Source organism: Diadema antillarum, unplaced genomic scaffold (assembly GCF_040938485.1).
Source record: "Diadema antillarum isolate AM-2024a unplaced genomic scaffold, OU_Dant_1.0 scf00000208, whole genome shotgun sequence".
Lineage (NCBI taxonomy): Eukaryota > Metazoa > Echinodermata > Echinoidea > Diadematoida > Diadematidae > Diadema > Diadema antillarum.
In genome coordinates, this window is record NW_027271097.1 from 1,646,221 (window position 1) to 1,666,594 (window position 20,374).

The 20,374-nt window shown below is 37.5% G+C and overlaps 1 protein-coding gene across 1 annotated transcript; it reads left to right on the top strand.

Moving 5' to 3' along the window:
• Nucleotides 1–6,930: 6,930 nt before the first annotated feature.
• LOC139724209 (surfeit locus protein 4-like) lies at nt 6,931–19,035 on the top strand. Its single transcript, XM_071635354.1, has 5 exons — nt 6,931–7,123; nt 7,877–8,025; nt 9,147–9,261; nt 14,827–14,870; nt 15,918–19,035. The coding sequence occupies exons 1-5, from the start codon at nt 7,073–7,075 to the stop codon at nt 16,369–16,371; spliced, it is 813 nt and encodes a 270-aa protein (XP_071491455.1). The 5' UTR covers nt 6,931–7,072; the 3' UTR covers nt 16,372–19,035.
• The last annotated feature ends 1,339 nt before the right edge of the window (nt 19,036–20,374 follow it).

Sequence of the window (20,374 nt, forward strand, 5' to 3'; positions counted from 1 at the left end):
CATAATATATCCTCGGCTGAGCATTGCTCCAACATTATACTACCAAAATGACACAGTGCTGATTAAAGACTTACGCCATTGCAATGCTTTTTATCAGTATTATTACTCGACGAACCTATCATCGCGGTGGATACATCTAAAACACTGAAGAAAGGTTTCCATTTCAAATTTTTACACTTAAAAAAAGATGTACAACTTATTTTCGACATGGCATTTTCTCTTAGAGGAACTGTGCCCACGCAGACGTGAAAAACAAAACAAAACAAATACCGGTCCAGATGTCACATTCTTAAGGTGTTTATAATAGTAGTCCACATTTCTCATTCAAAGCGGTAGAGTTGGTCTGTTAGTGATACATTCACAATTGAGTATATGAATATAAGAACGACCCAAGTCCATGGAAGACCATTTCGAGTAAACTTAAAAAAAACTTCATATCTTTTTTATTTGTCCAATAATATTCTCTTTAACTCTGATGGGAAGGCAACATTGTATATACAAATTAGAACATATATTATTATGACAATTAATATTTACATTAATTGCGGAGAGGCCATTTTGTGTGATGGACTTGGGTCGTTCTTTGATTCATATACATGATATTCTGCTATAGAGATGAGAGAAGGACGAGAGAGGGCGCTATAATATGAATGTAAGAATGACCCAAGTCCTTCATTCTTACATTCATATAAGATTTAACTCATTTATTTCAGGCACTTCCGGGGGTAATTAGGATTTATTATTTATACACAAGATGAGTCCATGCATAAGCTACAATTTCCCATGTCAAACTGAATTTGGCCAAAAATTGGACTTGGGTCGTTCTTATATTCAGGTCCTCAATTCACTGCTGAAAAATTATGTTTCAAAAAGCGAGTATTTCCTCATGAAGAAGAAATGATTGTGAAGCACTGAAATAGTCGACCTGAATATCTCTCAAACAAGCTTATACATAATTATTCATTGCATCTACAAGTAAAAATGTTTCATTAATTGATCAATTAATTAATTCAATGATATTATTCATTCATTCATTCATTCATATTTCCATTTCCAACAGAAACATATAAATATTAATTTTACAGAAATTGAATACATAAATTTCATCATAATACATGATAAAGGACAAGTTTACAAAATATTCTCAGTATACGGAAATGCTGCATGGAAATGGGGAGGAATGCTAAAAAGCAGTGCTTGTACCTTGTAGGGTGCATTCCCACTACACGTGAAATACAACAAATTATATAATTGATGGACTGATATACATAAAAAAGTGGAAAACAAAAGAAACTAAAGATAATATATGTCGTGGCTTTTAGATTTTAATCTTTTGACTGAATTCAGTCAAAAAGTGTTGAGGCCTACTTTGCCTCTTTCTTTTTCAATTTAGCTGAATTTCTCCCATTAATGACAATTTTCTCATAGAAAAGCCCTTGACAACTTTTATTTCTTAATATAGGTTTTCCCGGCCAATTTCGCACTTTTGTCAGTCCATTTGATAAAAGGTTCGTTCAATTTAGCGAAAATCCTCGTCACTGCACATTCTGTCATTCAAAATGGCAGCTTGTTCGTTCAATTTAGCATTTCGATCAATGAAATTCGCACATGTGCCTTTCGAATTCGTAAAACGGGCATTCCAATGGGCACGTGCCCTTCAGTCATTCAAATTCACCAGCACTGGCGGAAAATGGTATTTCAGTCATTTAATTTCGCGTATGGGCAGTCAAATTCCAAACATGTTCATTCAAATTGGCTTAATGTTATTTCTATTTTGAAAAGGCGAGATTACCTTGATTTATACGTACTTTAATGTTAATTTTTGTTTCATCCACACACTGTTAAGTATACAGTACAGATATCTTTGACCCTAAGGCTGCGTTCACATAGAAGTATTCGGTATTCGCTATTCGGTATTCGCTATTCGGGCACCGAGTACACCATCAACCGCGCCGTCAACTCACCATCCCATGCAGTGAGGATTTCTTCCTCCTACATCCCAGCAAATCTTATTAACAATTTCTAAACTGCATCAAAATGTCAGTCTACATGCTTATTTTTTGCTAAAGGGCAAATCCAGACCAAAAGTGTCATTATTTCATAAACGAGAGACGGTATACGCTACAAGAAAATCGAACAAACTCGATTCCCACTTTGCTATACTTTTCGCAGCTATTCGGTACTTTCGAATAGTGCCCTCCTATGTGAACCGGTGTGAGGAAATCCTATCGTTCGATTCAAGCTATTCGCGTGCCCTCGAAAAACGAGCCCGAATACCCGAATAGTATACTTCTATGTGAACGCAGCCTTAATAACTCAAGTTTGTTGTTCTGTAACGCCCCTCTTCTTTCATACATGTTGTCAGAACTATACATGCACCAGTACCATAGATTCACTTCACTTTCTTATGTCCTGTCATGGCAGCACGAGTTAGATACAGGCGTATCTCTCAAGAAGACAGGGAAAGAATCATAGAAGCATTTGAGGGTAATAACTGTGACAAATTGATGGCTAGAGCTGATCCAAGAACTTTATTCCTAATGATGATTAACGCAATATAGCACCCACCAAATGAAAATAATGAAACATGTACAGATGAAAGAAATAATCACTATGTAAAGTTGAAACCTCCTTCTCCTAATTAGTGTCAAAACAAACTTAAGATTAATGTTTCTGTGAATGAAATAATGCTATCGAACATTATAAAACACATACACATATTTTGGAAGTATATAGGTCCTACTGTTGAAAAGGTGATATCGGAATAAAGGATGAATACGAAAATATGAAATGTTAAGATGCTTGCAAACAATATATGATGAATGAAAATGGGAAAAAAATAAAAGCATAAACGTGTCTGCTAAGAATGCAGTAAATGCGAAATTGGATGCCCAAGAATGAATTCGAATGAACGAGCGAAGCGTATACGTGATCACGTGACTATATCCTGCTAAATTGAATGAACGATTTGCGAAATGGTGCTTGTCTTACGAATTTGAACTGAAAAAGTGCTGATTCGAATGATGTTAAGGGTAGTTTGAATGCTCCAAAATGAATTTGAATGAAAAGATTATAAGATTGAAGTACCCAACATGCCATCTAGGCTAAATTGTGCTAAATTGAATGCAGCAATTAGGAATTGGACTGAAAAAAGTGCGAAATTGGCCGGGAAAACCTATAATATGCATCGATTTAATGCACTCTTTATTGTGATCTCGGTGTACTATATTGAAACAATGCGTAACGTAGAACAATAGATTATATATTAATTACTTTTCCTTTTCACGTCCTCTACAATGTGTACTGTCGCTGATGAGAAAACAGGGACCAAACGTATACCGCACTGTGCTATAATATCCTGGGTCATAATCACTTTCATTGTTTCCGCTCATAGCCGCTAGTATGCCATCAGGACGCATCGTTCAAGAACGAACTAACTATCATCTGATTACCTCCGCACAAGTATAATATACCAGTAGGTGAAACCTACGGTCGACGGTTTCGCAGAATTTAATACAGAGGAAATAATTTGCAGAGGTTATCAATATCGAAAATATATTTGACATTATTTTCCATGAGCATGCTGATATACTAACTTTGTCTTCATTTCTGGTCATTCCATCTCTGCACGGTCTGATGACATTAAAAAAATGAAACAATGACACAATAATTGATGATGTTGTTCTTACTGTTATCATAATTGCAAATTAGTATGCGATTTATTAAAGTGCTTTCAAATTGTGTATGGCAGTAGGCCTATAGCCACATCATCGTCATAATCGCCATCATCATCATCATCATCATCATCATCACAATTAGCATACATAATATTGTCATCATTCGTCAAAAGCGTCGCCAATGACAAATCTATAGCAGTCAAAGAAATATGATTTTAAAGATAACCGGTTTTCATTTTTATGATTAATATCAAACTGTTATTTTCGAATACTGAGTATACCATTAAACTGTTCGTGAGAGGAAGGGAGGGAGGGGTGGAGAGCAGGTGAAAATGCAACTTAATATTTTGATATGAAGTTTTCTGCAGCCATCATATTTGCGTAAAACAACGGTACTTGCTCTGTAGGACTATACATGAGAAACAAAATAATCCCAGGTTTTCCGGCAAAGAATCCTCCTCGACTATAGCTGTGGTATTACATTTTTTAGTGCGATGAAAGTATGAAGTATAATTCAGCGGCAATTGCGAATCACGTACACTCCACCGACAAAGCCGTCGCATTTCCGCCGCAGCTACTGGGGTTGCGCTTGATTTGTGAGTGGAATCTGGTGGAACTTCCTTGCATTTCCTTTACACATCAACCTGTTAATCTGGCGATGATCTAAATTTTCCTCCGTTTAGTTCAGTTGTTTATACTGTTTACTATAAGAGCGGATGACAAACGATATGCAGATAAATGACTGTATAAAAAAAAGAAGAGATTCAACTATACAAAAACAGAGAACAACAAAAAGTAAGAAAGGGATATAAAGAAAAGGGAGGTGAAGAATAAAAAGCAAAAGAAGGACAGAGAGCAAAAATAGAATGATGATAAAAAGGGGAAATAGGAATGCTTGCAAAAAGAAAAAGCTAATAAAGAAAGATCTAATGAGAAACGCACAAAGAAGGTTCAACAAAAAAGGCGCGCGATGTTCTCTCAAACGTGACGCATGACGTCCGCCAAGAAAAAAAAAAGTACAACTGCATGGCTTGTTACTAGATGGCAGGAAATCATCACCGAAGAAGTTTGTTGAACCCACGAAATCTATTCTCATTATTCTTATTGGATATTCTGCTCGAAAGCTGCAAACTCTTTAGCTTTAGAACATACACTTTGTAACATGAGTATATAGGAGAAGAGCAGTTTTCTCTTTTTTCCTTCCCTAGCTCCTTTCTTTCTTGCTCTCATTTTCCTTGCTTTCTTTCCTTCTCTCTCTCTCTCTCTATCTAGCCCTTTCCTTCATACAGAGGAGAGGAAAAGAAACAATAACAATTAAAACCACAAAGATACAAAATCTCAATGGACAACTTAAAGGAACACAGTAGGCCTTACTACAGGCTATAAGATGTTATCTTTCTGAAACTGCAGGTTGAAAAAAAAAAACCTGCGCTTTGTTTGTTTTACGCGTTGCTTTACTTTGTTTCGTTCTATAACGCGTCGTCTGCTAAATGATGACTGCTAAATGATGACACAGTTTTCAAGACATGACAGGCCTCCCCCGAATCATCCGCAGTCAAGTAAGACTCCGCCCACTTTTACGTCGACGCGACCTCTCTTCAGATTTCCGGAGCATTTTGCGCGAAAATCTTTCGATCGCAATCAATCTAGAGTGATGATCACTTAAGTCTGGATCGTTAAACGATAGAAAAGTGCATGAATAATATGCTTACATATTTTGCAGTATAGGCTGTACGTGCTGTATTGCTTTTATATGTCAGAATATGTTTGGGCTATCCCCTCAGCTCTGGGAAGGATGACGTCATATTGGCCTTAATAAGATTTACTTATCTATATGCATAGATCCTGCCATAAAACTAACTCGAACGATATCCTGGATAAGCAGCTGCGAAATACAACACGGAAGAGCAAGCATATATGATTTGAAGAAAAAAAAAATGATATGCCCAATAAACTTTGAAGACGAAGGAGACACAAAAATAAGAAGCAAAAGAATGATGATGATGACGATAATGATGATAAGAATAGAGATGATGATGATGATAATGATGATATATAGTAACAAACAGAAGAGAAAGAAGAAGGAGAGGGAATAGAGAGGAGGAGGAGGAGGAGGAGGACGATCAAGGAGGAAAAATGAGAACAATGAAAGATATAGGGCAACCTAAAACCAACGTGTTGTCACTAATCATAATAAGCCCTTAAGCTCTCTTGGGACCCCACCCCCTCCCCTTACACGAAAATCGAGCAAAATTCAGCTTTCGATTTAACAGGATTTCCTTTAACTGTACTTCTATGCTTCCTTTAAAGAATTGGATCCGTCTTCATTCTACAAATGTACATGTATTTCTCAAAACTGATATATTATTTTACCTAATCGCTGATGATTTCATTTTCTTATTCTTAACTCTCACTAGGGAAACTTTCGTGGGAAACCTTTCTCGCAGTGTTGCACTTATAAACAGGATACACACCGAAGATTGAAAATCAATTATTATGCCGGAGTTATTACTATCCTTTTGATTGCGTCAAATGTCCCAAGCAAGGCAGGAAGTAAGAGGAGGCATACCGCGTCCTTTTACTGCAAAGCTAACGATCTTACCAGCGAACTAACAAGCATTGTCCGTTGAAGAAAGGAAATGACGTGTCTTAATGCTCTGAGACAACATCAGGACACAAACGAGTCCACCAGTGATATAATTTGACAGTTTTCATCGACAGTTCTGTCTGTCTGGTTAGTAAATCTCGGAGCTGAGGCGTGATTACAAAAGACCGACGTATTGATATTGTTTCGTCAGTCGCTCCTCCTGTACTCTCAGTGCTGTGTTGTGTTTGTGTCTCTATCATCCCTCCTGATGCACGGCTGTATATTTTCACAATTAATACCATATTTTCCTACCGATTGCTCTGATTGCATTATGGCTTCATAACCGTTGGTGGAGTTCATTTCTGCTGGCCTGCAAAGTTCACAACGTATCACTCAGTTTAATTTTCTTATCGGTTGGATATCGGATCGACTTCCTATTGTCGCCAGCTGCAGCAGCACACGTCTTGGGCAGCCGGTGGGCCGGTGTCGACAAGAGGGCGTCCTGCATGTAAGACGTGGCATTCATTTATCACTCGCAAGCATACGCCGACGGCCCCATCTATAGCTTTACGTGTTGGATTCTAACCATTTTGGTATACACACCCGTGTTTCGCGTAGCAGAGACACAGGGTAGACAGCTCGACTGGAGGATCCCATAGGAGGGAACCCTTTACCGCCCGACCGCGGATAGCATCTGTCAACTCGAGCTCCGGGTGTGTGGCTGCGAATTAGTTTGGAGGATCAACTGAGCGGATCTCTCCGTCATTCTGCTAAATCTGAGGATTTTTGTCGAAGTAGCTAGAGAGGAATGGCGTCTCAAAACGAACTCATTAGCAAGGCAGAGGATGTAGCTGATCAAGTAAGGAAGCTGTGCTGTGCTGTTGACTGTCGCTGTGCTGTTGACTGCTGCTGTTGCCGTGTTGTGTGATGGAAATCCTGCTGAAATAACTCAATACGTCCTTAAGCTTTGCAGCTAATAAACAGATTACACGGCCTGAAAATGCTCATTTTCTACTGCTTCTCAGATCTACACATGTGTACTAGTACTTGACAGTAGTACTAGTAGGTCTAGACTCTTGATAGATATGCTATATTAGTTTTAAATTTTCAATGACTGGAATCGTTATATTCGTAGAACTTCTATTTTACGTGGTGTGCGCTGTGCTGTGGAGTGTGACGTGTGGTGTTTGCAGTAAATGTCTAATGGCAATGCCTCTAGTCATTGTAGTGGTAGATGCTTTACACAATCCATCAGTTTGCAATAGTAATACAGTAAAAAAACATCAGTAGGTCAAGGGTCTTGACTCTTGTCATGTCAGTGTCTTGAAAATTTCAACATGATATCATGAGCCCAGACAGAATGTGTTCAAAATGAGCTCAATCTCAGTATAATTAAATCATAATTTGTGGAGAGCATGACATGGTAAAAGCCAATAGTTAATCTGCAGTGAACTTTACCTTGGCTTGCAACAAATTATCTGCATGTCATGTGACTATGCATGCATACAGTTTCAGGAACTGTATATATGATATTGTATTGAATAATTTTAGCAATCTCGCTATCCTCTTAGGTTTCTTTTTTATCCTTTCATGTGTTTATTTTCGTTGCAAGGTATTACGGAAAAGCAAGAATGTCCTTCCCCACGTGGCCCGCCTTTGTCTCATCAGTACGTTCCTTGAGGATGGCATCCGGATGTGGTTCCAGTGGTCAGAACAGAGGGACTACATCAACCAAACATGGGGCTGTGGGTGGTTTCTTAGGTGAGGTGGTTATCACTGTTCATAACCTCCGTAACAATACAGTACTCGAGGTGGATCCAGGAATTCCGTAAAGGGGGGGTCGGAACAATATTTCTAGTGCTACTTCTGGGTTTCATCTCATTTTTTTTTTTTTTTCTTTTGATTAAACAACAAATAAAGAGGGGGCACATGCCCGGTGCGTTCCCCTCTGGATCCCCCACTGGTACTAGTGGTGTGAGTGGGAGACCCATTAGAGTTTTGACTTTTAGATCAATGTTACAAATCCCTTTATTTTATTATGTAAGACAGTTTTTAGATCTTTGTCTGTCGTGCCTTTTGCCTACTGCTTGTTTGTGTAACTGTTCATCATCAACTGCTTGAATTAGCAGTGATGGGCAGCAGAGCTTTAAGGAAATATAAGATATTTTGTTTTGTTTTGAGGTACAAATTCTAATTACTGACATGTTCTGACATACTGTACTCATTCAGCAAAATTGTAATGCCTGCCAAATGAATTGAGGCTTTATGTCAATTTTGTGTGTGAAGAAAAATGTAAGTACATTTGTTTAATTATTATTTTTCATGTATAAGCACTTTGGTTGAACCCCTTGACAATAAACGTATAAAAGTTCATGGTCTGGTTTTGTTAAATTCCAGAATATGTTGGCACAAGCAGTGTCATTATTAAATACTGTTTACATCATTAGTGGAGGAAGAATAAATGTGCTACTGAGGGTCATGGTATTCGTGAGGACGTGCTCGTTTTTTAAATCACTTACCAGCCAGTGTTATTCAGTGTGATAGCTGACCTTCACGAACTTTCCGTAATTATTGTTCCATGTGGAGTTGATATTGAAGAACTGCTCATCGGTCGGCAACATGAAACAGAGCAGGGAAGAGGGGTCACTGTATGGAGCGAAAAGTACACCTGACCACTGAATGACATTGTTTTGCTGCAGATTGCACTTCTTTATGTTGACCTACAATCAATGAGCATTTGCATTTGCATGATTTCATGCTGCCCTTTGTCTGTGTCAGAGCTATTAATGATCTGCACAGTATACAATATAGTTTTATGATGTATGATAGTCTTTAAATGCATTTAATCTATTGTGTGTCTTGTTTTGTTGTTGTTTTTCCAGTACTCTCTTTGTGTTAATCAACCTAGTGGGTCAAATAGCAGGTTGCATTATGGTGCTCAGCAGACAAAAAGTGCCTGCAGCCTGTGGACTCCTCTTTTTCATCATCGCCCTTCAGGTATGTGATTTCATTCAGTTTTAATTCTTTTATTTAAAAACCTTTCTTGTATTAAATAATTGGCCTTTAATGCTCCTTTAGTGCAAGTCATAGGAACTCACACTCAACATTTCTTCCACAAACTATCCTCCTACAAGTACAGTGTGTAGAAATGATATCTATTTGGGTGTAGAAGGGCGTGCACTCAGTATAAAGTCAGTGGAGCTCATGCCCTTCTGGCTGTCAGCTGATGAAAACCTGAATGCATAGTGCATGATGTACAATTCACTATACTGGAATATGTGCACATTGCATGATTATTCTGAGTGTCACGCTTTTTCACATAGGATGAAAGTAAAGGTGAACAGGAGGTGTACTGCATAGTTTTTGCCATTACCGGTATAATGCATGGTGTACACCACAAAACTTTACATTCATACCCTGTATAAAGATTCAAGATACAGTGGAACCACGTTATAAACTATAAAGAGGTTTGAATGAAGCAATACTCTCTTACAACAAGGTAATTTTACTTACAGGTCCAAATCTTTTCTTATAATTCTTTGCTTTTGTACCCTGATACCGTAAGAAACCTGATATTTCAATATAATTGTCATAGTTTTTAGGTCTTTGCATGGTTTTTCGGTCTTTGTCATAATGAGGTTTCCCTATAGTAGACAAAGTTCACATGTTTGTTGTTTTGAAGAAAATATCCTGTCCTGTAACTGGAAATGACAAAATGCCATGTGATCTCAATTCAGCTTGTCACATATCTGGTTGCAGTTGCACTATTTACAAATCATTGCATCGAGCCACTCTTTTATTTTGTTTTTGCCCATCTTAATAACATTTAGCTTGTGATTAGTTTCAAATCGTGATCATGTATACACTACATGTTAAATATGATACTTTTTTTGTAACTAGTCTTGTTTGGCTGGTATTTTTACGGTTCTTTCTTTTTTTTTGTTCATACTGGCACATACTGTACATGTATGCCTACATGGGAGTAAGTGTGATGTCATCATTGTGGTTCTGCTTGAAAATAAGAATAGCAATTTGTGAGAGTGGAAAAATGCCATAATATTCAAAAGAATTCAATAATGATGTGTCTTAGCAAATAGACATAAAGACTGCACCCAGAAGAAATGAATTTAGATGTCATTTCTGAAACATAATATCATTCCACCATGTGTTGTGTGACAGCTTCTTGACAAGCTGGATTTTCTGTTTTTACAAGACTAAAACACATGATCACATTTGCCTAAATCTGATCCACCCAAGATACACACAGCACTCAATCCACACACACACAAAATTTGATGGCGGCATCTGCCTGGGCTTGTGTTGGTTGGATCCTGTGTATCACAACAATCGCAATATTGTCCTTCGCCAGGCCAAGTGATTGTTCGTAGTTAGCTGTGAGATATTCTTGATCGCTCTGATTATCTGTTGAAGTAATTTCCAAGGACGGAAAAGTGAGTCACAAAAGCCGAAGGAAGTGGGAGAGGAAGAGAAAAAGTTCTCCAGGAGATTTGTTGCGATTCTTGGGTAGGCATTCCGATCAAGCGTCTGTAGATGTCATCAGCTTAATCCCAAGCCATCATTGTCATCAATGTCAACAATAACCCAACTATTTTCTTACATGGGCAGTGAATGGCATTGAAAGGTCATAGTGGGGTCACTCCGAGTAGAACACAGGGCTTTGAATATTCATCTGTGAATTCACTCATATTTCTGTCACGGCGAGCACTTTATTGCATTTCCATCAGATTTTTTTTTTCTCCCAACTGTTTGTGTAGTTTGTGTACTGTTGTTGTAGCAACAGTATAATTTTTAGAAGTTTATAGTCATATAACAATGCTTCTGCATAAACTCAGCAAATAGTTTAATGAATTTTTGTCTGACTTTGTACAGATTTAACAAATTAACAATCTATGAAATGAGCTTTATGCAGGGAAATCCAAAAATTCCCAGTTAACAATAAGGAGACTATAAATTCTCCAGCAATAATTGTTGGATAAGTGCAGTATGATATTAAAACAAACAACTGTGTCAGCCAACTGATGATTGAGGGTATGTAAGCTGCCTCAACGCCTGCACCTGTCTCAACACATCAATCAGGGTTGACCCACGGATAAGTGGGACAAACGTAATCTATACTTCCCTGCAATTCAGGCTTATTCACAAGAAAGAACGGAAACAAGATACATGTACAGTACGTGGTAGTAGCTTTGTGGAAGTCATTTTTATGTAGTGGTAAGAATGGTACAATAGGAATATTATTGTATTCAAAGGCCTTATAATTCATGTACAATGTAGTACTGCACTTCATCTCTATGTAATTGTTATCAAATAACAATGACACAAATATTACAATCAACCTCAGCAATTGAAGCATACTTTTTATTTATTAACTTTTTGCTCATTTTACTGTTGTTTCACTTCTTTCTTTCTCTGTGTCTGTAGATCTGTCTGTTTTCCATTTTCCCTTCCTGTCTGTTTTGCATACCCCTTTATTTCTGCCTCCTTTTATGTATTCATACAAAGCATATATTATACCATACCTATCTATCTATCTAGTCATGTGTACAGATTTTCATAGTTGCAGATTATCTACATATGTGCACATAAAGTTTTAATGCACAGAGAACCATCATGTTTTCCTTCATTATACAATTTTACATAAAATTTATGAATTATCATCAAAATCGTATGTAATAATGATGATACAATGAAATTGAAACTGCCATTTGATAAGTGAACCAGAACTCTATTTGCACATTGTTTGTTGTTGCTGTTTTTTCAGGAGGCATTGACATTTCAAACTAAAAAAAAAATGACTGAGAAAGAAAGGTTATATTGAAGAATCCTGCATTATTTGCAAACATAATGCCATTTTGAAGTGAAAGTACAATGTATGATACCCAATAATTGTGACGAAGTCTGATATGTCTTCTTTGATGGGCGGTTTGAATTTGTATACTGGTCTACCATGCTCAGAATGCCTCAACTAGGATAGTACAGCAATATGAGACAGGCTTCACTGATGTAAAATGTTAGCTGCAGTAAGGACTGCCCCTATAAATAGGAAAAAAATCCTCATTAAGGAATCAGCAGTTGAATTCACTTCCTGATCAGGCATGGCTCAGTTTCCTTGAAACAAACCTCTCTTCCTCTTTCCAGTATTCCTACCCTAGTGAGGTAACAAACGCTGTACGCTGGAAATATTGGTATCGGGAATCTAGCCACCATTTTGTTTTTTGTTTTGTTTGTTTTTTGTTTAGTTTTGTTTGTTTGTTTGGGTTTTTTTGATCACGCATAGGCAGGAAGACAGCTGATACACTACATTAGTATGATCATGTTTGTGTGCACACAAGTCGTGACATGATAAGACCACAAATGAAGGAACCGAGAGTTCAGTGTATATTGTAGATGGTGTTCTGTCACTTGTGCTTACCAGCAAATACCTTCCTGATAAATGATACAAAGCGTGCTCACTTAAGCAAACAATACATAGAATGGTCAAAATATCAATGCAACAGACAGCTCACACTACAAATATCTAGACACACGACTTTATTGACTACTGATATTGAAATATTATACATGTACACTGTATCTTAAATAGTTGGTCAATGTAAAGAAGAAAAGAGAGAGAAGTTACTGGAGAAAGTATGAAATTGATACCCCTTGACTTCAAAATTTCCACCAAAGGACTTCCTACATGGATAGATACATTGTACACGTGCAGAGGAAGCGTTTACATGTGTATTTGTGAAAAGATGTAGCAAAGCATCTATTCAATGAATGCCTTTTTACATTTTATGTAGTGATCTCGGTAAACTTGTGCTCACATGGTTTACTGTAGATGTTATTTTTGCACACAAGTAATTTTTCCGCACTCGGCCAGGTATAATGATTTTTTTGTGCATTTTTAATTCTGCGCTATCAAGAGAGGAGATAGTGTTACATATTACAAGCAAAAATATTTGTGTGCTTTTATTTTTGCATTAGGTTCTGGTAGTGCAAAATGCGCGAAAATTTCTAGTATGTAAATTTCCACTTTTGCAGTACAGTGTACTGTATGACCATCGGTAATATACAATAAACTTTAGATAGATTAATATTAGTGAATTCAGCTGGAATTGGATAGTGTGCATGACAGTAGTTTTACTAAACAATTTTTGTTTTTACCATTGTTGCATAATTTCTGCACCAAAACATTTTGTAATGGACAAATTCTATTTCTGTGGCACAAATGTCACACGCGCAGACAGAGGGATTTTGCCTTTGAAAGTGTAGAGTTAGTGTGACAGTAGGCACCTCTTACAGGAGAGATACATGTGTATTAGTGCTGTTGGCTAATCACTTCTCAGTATATTGATCATATTTCCCTGTGTATGCCTCTATTTTGACCTACATTTTGAAAAATTGCACTTTGACAAGCTGTGGCTCCATACATGCCAGTCGTTCAGGTTGAAAGAACTATTCGAGGCAGGGTTGTAGGATGCTAATACCAACAATCGAACCATTCACACAATGTGCAGATGTGTCTGCCGAGTGGTAAAAACAGGTGGTGTTATAGTTAATTGAAGTGGTGCAACAGGTATTGTGCTTCAAGGCAAGTTTTGTGTCTTTGTTTTTGATATCTTTTCTGTTTAAACTGTCACTGGTGACTGACAACAGAATTACAATGGTATTATTTCCATCAAGGCCAAGATATTTTATTATTTCATTGAACATAATGGCTGCCCTTGACAATAGCTAAATCATATGCTTAGTGGATATCAATCATATGGTTTAATAGTGGATATCCCCCCCCCCCCCCCCCCCCTCCATGAATTGAGTGACTTGTTACAGTGTATTTGCTTTACCTGTTCCGGCCAAATTCACATGCTATGTGCATTTTGTATCTAGTTATATGCATCAGTTATATGTAGCTACGGCATGTAAGTCTACACTATGGCAAAGTTTTCGGCTGTTGTGAGAAAACATCTGTTACAGAAGACTATGTGTGCATAGAATTTTGATATGTTGGTACACAGATCCATTGTGTGAATTCCTCTTTGGATGTGTGTCTCATGAACAGTAACACAGACCTTCTCACTGATGTTTGAGAAGATATTTTGTTGAGACGTTGTTCCTTTGCATGACTTTCTGCAAGGCAACATGCACGCAACTTACAAGGGTTCACATTTTGTGTGTGTGTGGATGTGTGTATTCTTGGGATAGTCCATCTTTATAAAAAACGGCTAGTCAGTGTGCTGTTTGTACACAATGTAGCTCTTCTATAATCCAAGTAACACTGTCTGCGTAATACCAGCACACTGAAACCGGCCACACACTGAATATGATTCTAATCAACATTTGCATTCCATCAAATGTATATTTCCTGGTACGAAGAAAAGGAAAGTTTCGAATGTGATACTTTTACAGCTAACTCTGAAGTATCAAATTTTCGTCTGCAATGTGTGAAGAAATTTTACTTTTCAACTCTCAATCTTACTGGACCTCCTGGTAAGAGGAAGTGATTTGATGATAAAGTTCCTTTCCTTACTTCCTCTCTCTCTCCTTTTGTGCATACAGACTGTAGCCTACAGCATTCTATGGGATTTGAAGTTTCTCATGAGGTGAGTGTACATCAAGCACCTCTGTCTAGATGTATGAAATGCAATGGTTTTCTTGGAGGATCTGCAAAATCTGTGTGCCAAATTATATGTCATGAATCACAGAGATCCATTTTAACAGATAACAGATGATAACAGATAATGATCCTGATAAAAGCAAAGTACTACCTATCATTTATTAAACTCTAAATTTTGAATTTTGAACATGAAAAGTCAGCACTTTTCCCCGTTGGCAAGTGTGTGTAGACTTTAGGATAGGGCTTTGTTTAGGTAATACATTTTATATTGTAAACTGCACAAGAGCTCATATACATGTCTATTTCGTGCTAGCGTACCTAGTGTTCACATTTGTTTAGACAAAATTATTCTAATCTTTGGTAGGTTTTGAAAAGCTGGCATAAGAAAATGGCAAACTCATGAATCTTTCATGATCATGGGAAAAAAAACAACAGCCAACTGAAAGTACATAATGTGACTTCAGGCTCAACTTGATGTAAAAAAAAAAATTCTATTGTTTAAATATCCTTTGTTACTTTTGTAGACACGAGAACCAAGGAATCTGTTCATTGTTCATCTGTTCATTGTGAATTGTGTGCATCCTTGTCAGTTATTTTCAAAATAAAGTCTGTATTGTTCCACATCCCTGTCAGTCATTTTTCAAAGGAAGTCTTTATTTTTCCTGTCTTAGTTTAGTTTTGTTAAAGGAAACTGTGAAATGTGTTTAACCTTACATTGTTTGCTATTGATCCTTCACTGAAAAATCTGTATAAGTGGAAACTTTGGCTATTACATTTTTGTGCCAGGCCAGTTTAGTTTTCAATATCAGATCTTTATAAGGATTTGAATGATGATATTATGTTTGTAATCCTATCATTCCCCCCCCCCCCCCCCCCCCCCCCCCCCCAAAAAAAAAGAAAGATTTATGTGGTCTTATTTTTTTGCACTACTTTAGTGGAACACAAAATTTCTGAAAATTTCATTTCGGCAAAATGCTTCATGTTTACAGTAATCTCATGATGATAATTGATGCATCCTTTCTTTCCTTTGTAGGAATATAGCTTTGGTGGGCGGGGTCATTCTGCTCCTGGCGGAGTCCTTCTCGGAGGGTAAGAGCATGTTCCCGGGCGTTCCCAACCTGGGCTCCAACCGCCCCAAGACCTACATGCAGCTCAGCGGCCGCCTCATGCTTGTCCTCATGTTCATGACCCTGCTGCGCTTTGACTTCACGACCCTCCAGATCATCCAGAACCTTGTGGGCTCCATCCTCATCGGTCTCGTTGCCGTCGGTTACAAGACCAAGCTCTCGGCACTCATCCTCGTCCTCTGGCTCACCATCTTCAATTTCTACGCCAACGCCTGGTGGAACATCCCCGCCTACCGGCCCATGCGTGACTTCCTCAAATATGACTTTTTCCAGACCTTCTCCGTCATCGGCGGTCTGCTGCTCATTGTCGCCTTCGGCCCCGGTGGGGTCAGCATGGACGAGCACAAAAAGGACTATTAAGAGCTAGCACGTGTGAACGCAGCACAGGGAGGTTCAGATGGTTGTAAATGCAATTAGCCATGTCTTATCTAGCAACTGTGTGATTTTTTTTTTAAGTTAGTATATTCCAAATATTGACAGCTTTTCTCTTTTTTTGAATGATATGTCCACATTTTGACTGTTTTTGATGTTTTTAAGCCTCGTACTCTTTGGTCAGTGTATGATTTTTGTTGTTGTTGTTGTCAAGCAAAGAAGACCTTTTATTTGTTCAGTGCCTGAGATCTGCAGTTGATGTAGGATACCATCATTTCAGAACAAGACATGCTTTAATACATCATTCAGCTTTAATTCATTTTGGATATGTGTATACGTCAGCAAACTGTTTAAAGATCGGCGCATGTTCCATGCTCGTATGTTCTGGCTTTGTTGTGTGTTTATTTGTTTGTTTTTCTTTATTTCCAATCGGTAAGTCAAATACACGTTGCTTTACCTATATGAGCCCCTGTTATGACGCACCTTTTAACTAGGGGATGTGATGGCCAAATGGATAAAAACATGTGTGGGTGCTGCTGTGTATTCTTACAGCACCAAAATCTATGTGTATGCTTCAAGCTATATTGAAGACCTGTACAAATTCTGTAAGATACAAAATAACAGGAAAGGAGAAAAAAAAAAATATTTAAAACTTTTGGGTACTTTCGTATTACTGGTACGATGCTGTATGAATTGAAGTTCATTATTCAGATCAGTGTAATTCTTGGTTGTGTAGGTGTGCGACTTATTTGTGACGAATCTCAGTCAAGTCGTTCTGTGAGCTGGACAGGTGTACATGTATGGAACATCAGACCAGCAACTCAGCGTGTTGCTTTCAGTAATTCGCAAATGTCTGTATAGTGCATTGTGAGAGGAATTTCAAGTTTTATGAGAACCTGACTACACAACCAATATGGCAGATCAATGATCACATCATCATGTGTAAATCTTGAGAACTTTGATAATGTTTCGCATCAAAGTTTTACAGCCTGATAAATCTTCATGATAGAGTCACCTTGTGAAAGTTTTGCACTGCCCCGTGGATTTTTTTATGTGCTGAAAGCCCACTGCACACACAGATAGGCATAGATGGGACTACACTCAGGGCAATTTCATCATGTAGTCATAAAAAGATTGGTTTGTGTGTCCCTTCTTCAAATTAAAATACAAATATAAAAAAGATGTAGCCCTAAATCTTCCAGCACATGTTACTCCAGTATTGTATCCCCATTGATTTCTGCAGAAATATGCCCCAACCTCCCATGCAATGTGCATGTACTTATGCTGAGAGAGAGAAAGGAAAGAAAAGAAGACAAAAAACCTTGCAAACGAGAGACAATATTTGAAGTATGAAGTAGGTTTAAAACAGGGGCCACATTACAATCATGTAACCATGCTGAAGCAGCTGGCAGATTATGCAAGTGTTCGCAGCTTGCTGCACATGTGTGTGCAGAGTGCTGCATTGACCAAGTCAGACAGTAATCGGCAGAATACGTAATTTTAGCGTTGCTTGTGCAGCCTATACAAGCCAAAGTACTGCACCACTGTGTGAAGTAGTTTACCTCAACTTACATGTAGATTATGAAGAAATGCACCTCTTTATTCGTATCAAAAGCAGAGATAGAACAACTAATGTAGCAATCACACACAGTTACTTCTGTTATAACTTTCATGTCAGATCATAGTTTGAATGTACCATTGATCTCCATGAATGCCTATTTGCACCCTACTGATTCATCTTTATTCTTAGCATTGCCAATTTGAGTCTCGGCACTAATCACTTATCTTTGTATTTGCACCCAAAACCTTTGTTCTTTGTGGTTTTGAACCAGTGATTATCTTTTCTTGCCTTCTACAGTGGATGTTCTGCAGAGTACATAGAATAGGGTTTTATAGAAGAGGTAGGAAATTTTTATATGTTCCGCATTTTCTTGAGAAAATTATCACTTATTTGTAGGCACAGAGATCTAAGTTTCTTGTCAAGTCTCAATGGTACATGGTGCTACAAAACTCTGAGGACACACACTAATTGAAAATCATGATTCAGTTTGCAAAGTGGAGGGACAAAATTGTCGCACATTAATTTGTTAGATGAGCATGCTCTTAAAATGCAAACATGTAGCACCCAAATGAAGACGATCCAGTTGACAAAGATCCCTAGCCAGGGCGTGGTTGAATTGCTCCCAAGATTTCAACTTTACATTTGCTTTGAGCTATTTCTTGAGAACTCCATAGAAACAACATGATATGAAGCAACATGATATGAAGCGGGAGTATAAGTGGAATACGTATTTCCGACATTTCCTCTTTTTTTTAACTGAACATTTGTGTCATATCTCTACCGTTTCCCAAGGAAAGTATTTCTAGCTTTGCTCAGTTTCTTCTAGGAAATGAGAAGTTGATGTGTTCTGTATGTTCCTTTAAATCTCATTGGCTGCTCCAGGCTCTATCTCAATGCCTCGGGGAAAAAAAAGAAAGAAGCAGATCATTCAAGAGTGTCTCTTTAGACACCGTGACTGTAAAAAGAATGTGGCAAAATGTGTGATTGTCATGTACGTGTACATTATTGTTGATAGCCAGCTAACACAAGCCCTTGTTTCATGTTCAGTGCCCCTACAGATCAGGGCTAATGTATTTAAGGGCAAATCGTTTCCATAACAATTAAATGTTTGAATACATGGAACTCATCTTTTGCCTCTAATGTTGATTTATTTGGGTGCTTTTGAAATTGAGGATATAACACTAGATGTCTCATGGTTATATTTGCAATGATGAATGAAAGCATTATGTAAGAAGATATTTAAACTGTATCCAGAATATTACTACATCACTACAAAAGTATTCATAAGTAACATGGTATGCCGTAATCAGGCTGTATATTTCACTATCTTACTTTATATTTTACTTTTTTATTTTAGATGCAAAACTGACTTGGGGAAAATAATGCCTGCTCTGACAGTGACCAAAGTACTTATATCATAGCAAAATTGTGAAATTCTTTACTACAAAACTTCCTAAAAGATAGTGTACGGAAGAGTTCATTTACATGTATTTAACATTTCACATATCGATGCACTTGAATGTATTTTGTGGGGCAAGTTTAATGATAAATTAAAGTTGAAAATAATGCCATAGGCTCCAGATTTAAGACAGGTTTTACATTCCAGAATTTGTCCCCGAGTAGACATTCAAGCTAATCGTAGGCTGACATCAAGTCCACACAAAAGAATTGCCCCATGCCTACAAAGTTATGCTACTAGAAGATTTTGTGGGCCTACATACAACAGAAGTTTAAAACAAGACGGATTCCAATGTCAGAGCATTTTCACAAACCAAACATTATAAGAAATTTGTATACATTATGGACAAAAAATATAGAAATGCAATAGGTAAGTAACAGAAAGACTTGGACCGTAAAAGATCCAAGTATGATAATTTGTACTCCTTACATCCTTACCCTACACAAGTGATGTAATCCAAGAAGAATGTACAGTAGTTCCAAGGGTGCTTTCTTTGCTATGATGGAGTGCTAAACAAAGGCATAGTTAGTAGATTTAATATTTTCTAGATGTGGACAAAAAGTCAAAGTTGCCCAGCCATTAAAAATGATATGCGGAGGAAAGACGCAGCTATTATCCTTAAAGGACAAGTTCACCTTCATAAACATAAGGATTGAGAGAATGCAACAATAATAGTAGAACACATCAGTGAAAGTTTGACGAAAATTGGACAATCGATGCAAAAGTTATGAATTTTTAAAATTTTTGTGTTGGAACCGCTGGATGAGGAGACTACTACAGCTTGTGAGTCATATGCGTACAACAGTATAAAGAAAATGTAAAAGAAAATTCAACATATTTTCACTTTTCTCGCATAATAAAGGAGCTCTTGACTTGCCTCTTTCTAAAGGCTGGGGGAATAATATTACCCATAACATTTGTCGGTAACGAGTCAGGGGAATGTGTATTTTTTTCAAAAGATGGAATTTTGT

Coding starts and splice junctions, on each gene's coding strand:
- LOC139724209 (XM_071635354.1), top strand. CDS start 7,073: ATGGCGTCTCAAAACGAACTCATTAGCAAGGCAGAGGATGTAGCTGAT. Junction 7,124..7,876: donor CAGAGGATGTAGCTGATCAA/GTAAGGAAGCTG, acceptor TTTCGTTGCAAG/GTATTACGGAAAAGCAAGAA. Junction 14,871..15,917: donor GATTTGAAGTTTCTCATGAG/GTGAGTGTACAT, acceptor TTTCCTTTGTAG/GAATATAGCTTTGGTGGGCG.